General features: G+C 34.4%; 1 protein-coding gene across 1 annotated transcript in view; it reads right to left on the bottom strand.

The window, feature by feature from the left end:
- The window catches only part of LOC6036842 (adenylate cyclase type 2), a 111,700-nt gene extending 100,322 nt beyond the window's left edge, over positions 1-11,378 (bottom strand). The window contains exon 1 of the mRNA XM_038254226.1: positions 11,169-11,378. Coding sequence (XP_038110154.1) covers positions 11,169-11,253 — 85 coding nt within the window. The 5' untranslated portion in view covers positions 11,254-11,378. The remainder of the gene's footprint in view (positions 1-11,168) is intronic.
- Between the last annotated feature and the right edge of the window lie 2 nt (positions 11,379-11,380).

Here is an 11,380-nt window from a genome sequence, read left to right on the forward strand (position 1 = left end):
TAACATTACATGTAACAATCAAAGTAACATTTAATGAAAAAGTTGGGAGAAAACAAAATGGAATTGGACTTGTAGTCGGCTTATTTTTATTACATTTTTTGGGAATTATTTTGTGAGTTGAAATCGATAACGAGGAAGTCGGGTTTTTTTTATAGCTAGAGCCTGTTAATGTCGACAAGTCCAAATATAAGTTGGAGTCGGAGTTTCTGTAATTGATACCATACTTTACAGCTGTGATTATTGTTCATGAATTGTTCAAGCAATTGTTTGTTATCTAACCAATCCAGAGCATATAATTTCTTGAACACCCTAGCGTTCATACATTTTGCTCGACATAGCTTCTTGACACTAAAGGGCCAACCAGGTTGCGAAGGCAACCGTGGTGACTGTGGAAAGTACTTCTTAACCGTGGTGGCACGGTGGAACTCGATTGGAACGACGATTGATGTGCCAGACATTTTCCCACCCTCTGGAAACGTCAAGAGTAAACAGATCGTACCCGGCCCCACACTTCCAGCACCAGCATGAACCCCGCGCGGAATGCAAATTAATCACCCCAGTTTGATTAATCACCTGCGGGTGGTACTCGGAGTTCATTAAGATACAATCACCGTTGAGTTGCCCTTGTTGAGGAGAGAGATTAGCCAAATTAGATTACACAAGTGGACAAGACATTCCCGGAACAGCTCGGAGATCAAACAAAGGTAGAACTTTCCCAAAATTAAAAACACATTAGCTGATGCGATGCGATGCTCTAGCTCAATCAGCCAGTAAACTCTATTGCTAATGTGAATAGTGATTTACACCATTTATGTCGGCGGCAAAAGGGCAGTGGGCCATGCATGCAAACATCGTTCTACTGCGAAATGCAAACTATTTAGCCTGAACAACACGCGATGAACCAATTAGCGACTTTGCACGTTACCAACGGCTTTCGATAGTTGATCGGGGTGCTGAGGGCTCGAATGTGTGAACAACTTGTTACCACGGGGAAATTACATAGTTGATCTCAAATTGCTTTTAATATAACTACTTTTTTGGTGATTTCTCAAAAGCTTTGTTAAAATGTTGTTAGAAATAATAAAATATGTTTAGTCAATTAACTTAAAATAAAAGACATTCATACCGGTTTTTTGAATCCATTAAAAATCATCATCGTTGATAAGGAGACTCTCGAAAGACGTCGCCAGTGCTTACCTATTATCTCGCTATCCAATTTGTGGCCATGAATATTTTATACAGGTTTTCAAGTAAACCACGCCAATACGGTCCCAGCTGTGCTACACATCAGGAGCACTGCATCTCTAGGAATACCAAATTCCATCACGATGTACTACGGCTTAATGTCCTAGATTAGATATTTTGTGGACCTCCTGCTGATGTGTCTTGTAGTCGAATCGCAAAGGAACTTAGAGTTTGTTGTGAAGCAAACAAATTATCACAAGTGATTACATTTTCTTCTTATGACGTCAAAATAAAAACAAATATATTTCCATCAATTCAAACGTAATTGAAATCACGACAACACGATTGTGCAGTTTCTTATTCTGAAGAGCTCCCCAGCTAATTAGTAAATTACGTCAACAAGAAAATTACCCTCCCCTCGGGGGTAAATTGTTATTTTATTCTCTGCGCTTATTGTGCAGCACCATTATAGCTAATGTCTCTCTCGTTTTGCAAAAACGATTGTCGTTCGTCACCTTCATGCACCAGTTGCCAGCCGTATAGGTCTGCGGGGCAGTGTCACTCGATCTGACGGTTAGAGAAGCTGGACTAACGCAATCCATGTTGGGATGATTACAATCGGAAGCGCACTCAGTGAAATCAAAACAGAGTGGAGCTGAGTTGGATTGGAGGAAGATGTTGTTCAGCAGAGAAGTGCAATCTTAATGAATAAATAACGAAATTGTATCCACATTTATGTTAAACAATTAGGTTGGGAGTCTTTTTCGAAGGCTGAGAGGGGGTTTTTTACAGTTCTCTTAAAAAATGTATTTTTTCTAATATTCACTTCTTTTGGTTTTATTCTACAAGGCTATCTGAAATATTGTTTATTGCTTCTATTGATTTATCAACTTGAACGTTTTCAAATGAATCAAATTACGAAAATTATGAATTTTTATTTTCCGAAAGGGTAATTATCCGCCAAATGACACACCCAAAGGAAAAATATATCTCAATATCTGCAACAGTGGATTTGCTGCAGAAAATGTTACATTGTATAACAGATTTTGCAGCAAGCTCATAGATCAATTTTGCCCATTTTTAAACATGTCAGCAATCTGCAGTTTGCACCAACACATATAATTCTGGCGCATCCTCAAGCAACACTCCAGAGAGAAGAATATGTTGGACCACAACTCATTCAGCGTCCATGGCGCGGTGGTAGCGTGTCGGATCAACAAAAAGTTGGTGGTTCAAACCTCGTTCTGTTCAGATTATTTTTCTGCAATACAATCAAACAGCCGTCGGTGATGTCGATATTTGTCGGTAACGGGCATACTCCTATATCTCAAAAAATGCATGAGGACAGATTTCATGCAGAATTTGATATACTTTCATGCCGCCATGCATCACAATCATGCGACCGACGTTTGGGTGTACTTATGGCAGCAAAAAAAAAACTGGATTGGTGAAAATGTATTTTAAAACACTCGTTTCAATCAAATGTTGTTGAAGTTGCCTGATATTTAAATTTCTTATATTTTTTACATTTTTTGCCCTCCTTTAAGTTTAACCCCTTCCCGCCCAGATCAAAATCGGTTAATGGTTATAAGCTAACATTCTATATAAACTAACGTAGGTTGAATCAGGTTGAAAAAAATCATGGCTGCAAAGAAATTTAAAACCAAAAAATTAAAAAATAGGTGATGCTCTGGAGTAACCATGGGCGTTAGAGGGTTAATCAGAGTCAATCAACATAAACTTTAAACAATATTTGCAATGGCTTAAACGTGTTAAAAACAAATTTTTATTTTTCCATGTAATATTTTGCATTCAAAACAAAATTTACAACATGTTTTCATTTAAACCTGTAAATGGCATTTTGCATAATTTTGTTTTAAAATTTGTATCTATGGAAAAAAAATCTGATCGATATCGTGCTTTCAGTAAAGCTGCAGTTGGTGATGAGGACCACTTAGAAATAATTATTATCTAAATAAGATATGTTTTTATAAGCCTTTTTAAATTAAATGTGGAACACCCAAACAAGTATTTTTGCAATTCCGTCATGAAACTACATACCGTAAACCGGGGTGACTTTGATAGGATTTCAATTTGTTTTTAGAATATTTTCCAACAGATAAGGTTTTTCTCAAGATTATTATTTTTAAAACATGTACTGGGGTAGGCCACACAAAGTTCATGCACTATTTCGGAAAAAAAGTTTTTTCAATAATGTTTAGAAAAATTGCTACGTTAAAAATTCTTAGTTTTAATTCCGGGGTGACTTTGATAGTCATAGTTTTTCTTGTTAAACTCATATTTAAGATGTTCAAACTTTATTTGTACGCTAAATGTACCATCACTAAAGTAGCTGATATAGTTTTTAAGAAAAAAATCAATGTTTATATTTTTTTAATTAAGTGTTTAAGCTTTTTAGCAAAATACATATAAATTTTAGATAAAATTGTTAAAAAGTCGGAATTTTGCCTGAAATTTGTTAAAATTAGTTTTGTTTATAAAATTATCGAACTATATTGCATTTTATACTGAATTCAAAGCTCGAATCACAAGTTTTCACATTTTACATGAAATTTGTTCAACTGAAATTGCCTATAAATTTGTAGATTTTTTTTAATTGTGTTTCAAAAACAAATATTATTTATTATTTACAAACTTTTTTAAACTTTTCCTAGTGGAAAATTGTCCAAAGAATCCGAAAATGCATTCCGTTTTTGATTAAAAATCATATTCATTAAGAAAATCATGACACTTTGAGAAGTTTAAAATAATGACTTTCATCAACATTTTCTTAACTATAGTTAACTAACTTTTTAAACTTGTCAAAATTTTATGAAAAGTTCTACTTGAGGTACTTTGAACACTTCTCTACCACGGTCAGTATTTTTCTAAACCATTCCTTATGTATTTTAATTGTACTCTTCATTCAAGTTGAATTATTTTTACAATTATGCCAATGCACAAAAAAAAAGTTTATTTCGTCCCAATTTGAACAATTGAAATTCAAATTTGACGATTTGAATTGCTTTTTCCTGCGTTTTAAATCATATCTAGCATGTCTGACTAAAAATATTTTAATTTTTTTTAAATTTCATTGTACAGTACTGCAAGATTTTTTTTTTGAAAAAAATCGTCAAAAGTTAGATATTTTGAAAACTAACGATTGCACAAATACTGGGCAAGTGCAAAATGCATTTTAAAACACATTTTTCAATAAAATTTTATTACCATGGCCTATTATTTTAATTTTTATATTTTTTCAATTTTCAAGCTGAATTTAGAATAATAAAAATGTTTTCATAATTTTTTAAACATCGTATTTTTTTGAAATTCTTTTTAACCGGAACGGGGAACTTGATGATTTTTATTTTTTTTGGAACCACTGCTAGGGAGGGGAAATTCCATTGCTACTTTGATGACTTTGAAAATATTCCAGTACGCAACAGCAGGACGCTCATTTAGCAAGACGCATTTTTCATAAATCAAAGCCTACCTAAAAGCAATTTGCGCGCACATGGCACATCACACGTGGTGAAGGATGGAGTGACGGCTTGGTTTGTGTTTTCAAGAGTATTCTTATGTGAATCAAAATCTAAATATTGGGGAAATACCGTCATCAGGGGGGCTGAAATTTGTATGGCCCAATCTCACCCCCAGACCCAATGTCACCCCTGATGACGGTAAGTAAAATTTGTACAAGTTGTAGTTGCCTCTCACTCCAGTTCGCTTCGCTCCTAGTCGGCTCAGGTGGCATTTTTCGAGACCAGATTTGTCTGATCACGCCTTCCATTGGACGCGGAAGAAAATTTTGGCCCCGGTCTAACTCAGAGGATAGGTCGTTAGCTCAGTCTAGGTGTAGGAGTCGTCTCCCTGAGTCAAAAGATCTGTCTCGGTAAAGTCGCTGGTCGGCGGTTGGACTCGCAATCCAAAGGTCGTTAGTTCGTTTTTCGTTTTCCAGGGTGGATGGAAGCTTAGATGTAAAACTTGGTTCGGATTGCCTCACCGTTTCAAGCCATCGGACACCCTAATTTCGAGTAGGAGTCTCGCAAGCGAACAATTTGATTTTTTGACGTACAAATGCATAGCTGAACTGGAAGACAAAAAACTGTAAACATAAACCTAAAGCCAAACAGTTTTTCGGTAGATTTTTTTTTGCAAGACTTATTTTATGAGGTTATGAATGTGATGAGAGCTCGATTTGACTACCTAACCATAAAGGATTTTGAATTAGGCCACCGAAATTCCGGTCAGAGGCCGTACAGCTCTCTTCAACAATCAAGAGTGATTTTTTTCCCTTTTTTCCAGTGTGCATCATCTTTTGAGTGAAATCATTACTAAAAATAACCAAAACCAGAGATTATTCAAAACTAAATCTGAACCAGTCATGGCAGTCTCAAAATTGGATGAAACACAGTTTTGAATCAAATCGCGATGCTATATAAGTGCCTTTTGCTCGTTGTAAGAACTGATCGAATTGGGCAAAGGTGGAGCTGAAACATATAAATACGCTGAGAATCCTCTTTGGAATAGAAACCTGAAGCAAACGGATGCAAAACAATTCGATTTTTTTTTGGAAACGAAAAAGGAAAACTATTTATTCGACTCGATTTGATCGTTGAATGCTTACTTAGCGCATCTGTCGTTATCATCGTTATGCAGAGACCAAATTGACAAATTGACAAATTGACAAATTGACAAATTGAAAAATTGACAAATTGACAAATTGACAAATTGACAAATTGACAAATTGACAAATTGACAAATTGACAAATTGACAAATTGTCAAATTGTCAAATTGTCAAATTGTCAAATTGACAAATTGACAAATTGACAAATTGACAAATTGACAAATTGACAAATTGACAAATTGACAAATTGAAAAATTGACAAATTGTCAAATTGACAAATTGACAAATTGACAAAATGACAAATTGACAAATTGACAAATTGACAAATTGACAAATTGACAATTTGACAATTTGACAATTTGACAAATTGACAAATTGACAAATTGACAAATTGACAAATTGACAAATTGACAAATTGACAAATTGACAAATTGACAAATTGACAAATTGACAAATTGTCAATTTGTCATTTTGTCAAATTGACAAATTGACAAATTGACAAATTGACAAATTGTCAAATTGTCAAATTGTCAAATTGTCAAATTGTCAAATTGTCAAATTGTCAAATTGTCAAATTGTCAAATTGTCAAATTGTCAAATTGTCAAATTGTCAAATTGTCAAATTGTCAAATTGTCAAATTGTCAAATTGTCAAATTGTCAAATTGTCAAATTGTCAAATTGTCAAATTGTCAAATTGTCAAATTGTCAAATTGTCAAATTGTCAAATTGTCAAATTGTCAAATTTTCAAATTGTCAAATTGTCAAATTGTCAAATTGTCAAATTGTCAAATTGTCAAATTGTCAAATTGTCAAATTGTCAAATTGTCAATTTGTCAATTTGACAATTTGACAATTTGTCAAATTGTCAAATTGTCAAATTGTCAAATTGTCAAATTGTCAAATTGTCATATTGTCAAATTTTCAAATTGTCAAATTGTCAAATTGTCAAATTGTCAAATTTTCAAATTGTCAAATTTTCAAACTGTCAAATTGTCAAATTGTCAAATTGTCAAATTGTCAAATTGTCAAATTGTCAAATTGTCAAATTGTCAAATTGTCAAATTGTCAAATTGTCAAATTGACAAATTGTCAAATTGTCAAATTGTCAAATTGTCAAATTGTCAAATTGTCAAATTGTCAAATTGACAAATTGTCAAATTGTCAAATTGTCAAATTGTCAAATTGTCAAATTGTCAAATTGTCAAATTGTCAAATTGTCAAATTGTCAAATTGTCAAATTGTCAAATTGTCAAATTGTCAAATTGTCAAATTGTCAAATTGTCAAATTTTCAAATTTTCAAATTGTCAAATTGTCAAATTGTCAAATTGTCAAATTTTCAAATTGTCAAATTTTCAAATTGTCAAATTGTCAAATTGTCAAATTGTCAAATTGTCAAATTGTCAAATTGTCAAATTGTCAAATTGTCAAATTGTCAAATTGTCAAATTGTCAAATTGTCAAATTGTCAAATTGTCAAATTGTCAAATTGACAAATTGTCAAATTGTCAAATTGTCAAATTGTCAAATTGTCAAATTGTCAAATTGTCAAATTGTCAAATTGTCAAATTGTCAAATTGTTAAATTTTCAAATTGTCAAATTGTCAAATTGTCAAATTGTCAAATTGTCAAATTGTCAAATTGTCAAATTGTCAAATTGTCAAATTGTCAAATTGTCAAATTGTCAAAAATTTTTTTTACTTGTTGGTTAAAGTCAGACAATGCACAGTGGGAAAAAAGGGCCCAAAAAATTACCGCAACATGATTTCGCGCAAACCATCGATTCCTATACACCAAAAGCTTCGTTTTTGCACCGGGAACAATAATCCGATGAAAAATCGCACTGCACGGACCGGTGGCCGGAGTACAGGCCACCGGAAGATCCGGATTTTTGGAAAAAGTGTCAGATTTATCCAATTGTGAACTGATAAGCTTTCTTCTACCATGAATAGTCATGCAAAACAATCCTAGAATAATATTAAATACCATAGAACCCATCGGAACCGGTTCCACCGATCTCCGGTGGCCACATCCGAAACCGCATTAGGAAACAGAGTAAACTAGTCATGCGACGTATCAAACTTCTTGATTTTGGATGGGGACATGAGTTATACACTCCTCTTTTAAAAACATGAAGTTTGATATGTCGCAAGAGTGGTTTCAGGAATTTGCCAAATATGATCTTCGGATGTGGCCACCGGAGAACCTGGGAACCGGTCACCGGAGGCAAAAATACATTTTAAGGATACTCTCCATCAAAAATCAAGAAGTTTGATACGTCGCATGACTAGTTTACGCTGTTTCCTAATGCGGTTCCGGATGTGGCCACCGGAGATCGGTGGAACCGGTTCCGATGGGTTCTATGGTATTTAATATTATTGTGGCAATCACGGCCACATGCTAAGATCACATTGAGAAGAGGTGAAAGAGAGACGAAAAAGGAACGATGAGGTCCTTATTTGAGTCTCGTTTTTATTACTCTCGTCCTCTTTCGTCTTGTCTTAGCAATAAACAGTGCGTGGGTTCGAAGCAGGTAAAGAACCAACGCGCTTGGAATAGTTTTAGTTAAATAAAAGCAGTTAGTTCTGAGCATCGACGGAGTTCACATCATTCAATATCACCACCCTCATCAAGGGCTGGCCAGTATGGCTGGCCCTAAATTCCCACAATGGTGGCAGCAACGGAAAAAACCCACACCGAGGTTTTTTTTAAAGTAATTTTGAAAGTGTTCCTGAGTTCCTGAGAAGTATTTCGCCGGCGACGGAAGTTGATATCAGCGTGGTGGAGCCAGAAGGACCAAATAAAGCCGAAGATCGAGTCTGCAACTTCATCACGGAGCCGTGGACATTTCTCAACGGAACAGCATTTCAACAACGTTGGCGTCAGTCATCAAAGGCAGGCAACAATTTAAGATCTATTTAAGGTATGAGAGTGTTTAGTTTAAAATTTCTGATTGGGCTTTCAAAGTGAATTAACTATTTTTGTTTGTAAATTCAGCAAATATAATCATTCAATCATCAACGAAGCTATTGATTCTTTTACAATTTTGGAAATCAATTTTTCATTAATAAAAGGCAAGGCAGCAAATCATGGACGGGTAAATTCCGGCTAAAGTCAGTCAAACTCTAAAAATGAGTCAATGATCTTCCATGTTAAAATTGCGTAAGACTAAAGTCCTTAAACTTAAACTGAACGTCAATGTACGACAGTCGTTACGGCAGGCAGGTTTGTGAACAAGTAGTTGCTTGGCTAAATGCAGACACACCCGTAGAGGTTAGTGTGCTTTCACAAATGATGTCCTGACCATCTAGAAATAGAGTTGGAGTGTATGCTGATGTTTTGCTGAGGTAAAATTTTCAGATACATTTTTGTTGTTTTGTTATAAAACAAAAAGCTCTTTAAATCAATTGATTTCAACATTGTTAAAGATGACATAAAACTTCGAATATTTTTTTTTTGTTTTTTATTGGATTTCAGAAATGAGGTCTTCAATCTTAATTATGGGGGAAGGGATGTCAGAGCAATGTTGCAAACAAGGATTGCTCTGAGTCTTCTTCTCATTTCAATTTGAAAGCAATTCAGAACAGGTTAGGTTAACATTCAACAAAACTGTTGATCGAAAGGAAACAAATTAATAGATTAAATTAAACACTCATTCAATACATACATTCAATAATAGGGAATTAGTAAAAAAAAGTTTAACAATTTTTTTTTTAGTATAGGGGTGAGTGATGTGGCAATCACGGCCACATGCTAAGATCACATTGAGAAGAGGTGAAAGAGAGACGAAAAAGGAACGATGAGGTCCTTATTTGAGTCTCGTTTTATTACTCTCGTCCTCTTTCGTCTTGTCTTAGCAATAAACAGTGCGTGGGTTCGAAGCAGGTAAAGAACCAACGCGCTTGGAATAGTTTTAGTTAAATAAAAGCAGTTAGTTCTGAGCATCGACGGAGTTCACATCATTCAATATCACCACCCTCATCAAGGGCTGGCCAGTATGGCTGGCCCTAAATTCCCACATTATTCTAGGACTGTTTTGCATGACTATTCATGGTAGAAGAAAGCTTATCAGTTCACAATTGGATAAATCTGACACTTTTTCCAAAAATCCGGATCTTCCGGTGGCCTGTACTCCGGCCACCGGTCCGTGCAGTGCGATTTTTCATCGGATTATTGTTCCTGGTGCAAAAACGAAGCTTTTGGTGTATAGGAATCGATGGTTTGCGCGAAATCATGTTGCGGTAATTTTTTGGGCCCTTTTTTCCCACTGTGCAATGACTCACACAATGTGTTAAAACAGTACCGATTTTGGAAATTTAACATTTTGCGAATATTTAAAAATGGGATATTTAGAGTGCAACTATTTTTATTTACAAATTAATATTGGCCTATTTTTATTGACACCATGTTGATCCAAAATCACTTCCTAAGAAACAGATTCTGGGGTGTATTGCTCAGTATTGCTAAATCACATTGTAGCAAGGTTATGTTATCATGTAATTATCGTTTTTTTCAGTTTAATAAATTGAGAAATTTTAAAAGAAGTCGAACTCTTCTTAACAAGTCTGAAAAAAATCTAATTTAAATTAGGAAGAACTGAGCCTCGCAATTGAAGAAAAAAATAATAATAATAAATAAAATAATAATAATAAATCGGCGAATTTTCATAGAAGTGTATTTTTTTCAAATGTTTGTCAACTTTTTTGGATTTTTATGTTTTATGTTTTTTAAATGTTGCATTGTTAAAAAAATTCTTTGAGTGAGCTTTGATTTGAAAAAGTTCAAAATTTTAAATTATTGTATAAAATAAAAGTAAATATCTTCGAGGCTTTGAAAAACATACTATAAATTTCACAAAATTTCACAATTATTTGCTGACTCAAAAGCGGTACCCATTCCCAGAATTAATATGTTCATGATTGTTTGTTTACTGTGTGTACACAAAACAAAATAAAGCATGAAATTGATATTTATATGATACAAAAAAATTGTTGTTGATTGGTATTGTATACAATATGGACTGTTTTCAAATATATTTTTTGCTTTTTTTACTTGTTTGGAATCTGAAATATCAAACGAAAGTTTACAAATATTTTCCTTTCCCCTGTAGCTCGTAACTTTGGATATAAAATAAATACCTACAACTGTTACGTATGGTTGGCAATGATTGTCAATTATATCCATGACCTGGGTGAATTGTAGCTTAAGGCTTGTTCCAGTGATATAAACGCAGATTTTCATTTCCATGCTTTTCTCCTCGATGCATTGACAAAAAGCTCAATTTTTTTCTTTGAAAAAAACATTTTTTAATAATCCTGTTGAACCACACCCCGTCCCACACTGCCCCCAATATTTACCTTCATCGATGTCATCCTGGATTCGCTGAGCCCGCGAGCGTGTTCTCCAAACCACGGTTCCATTTCCACCGTTGACAACCTCCATGGTACCGCCGCACAGCACAGGTATTTACAGGCACTCTTTCGGTTAAATTTTGACACGTTCCAATTGGGTTGTGCGGGTGGCACCCGCGAAGAACTCAATTTCCTGGACTCCAGAACACTGATATTTG

Source organism: Culex quinquefasciatus, chromosome 2 (assembly GCF_015732765.1).
Source record: "Culex quinquefasciatus strain JHB chromosome 2, VPISU_Cqui_1.0_pri_paternal, whole genome shotgun sequence".
NCBI lineage: Eukaryota > Metazoa > Arthropoda > Insecta > Diptera > Culicidae > Culex > Culex quinquefasciatus.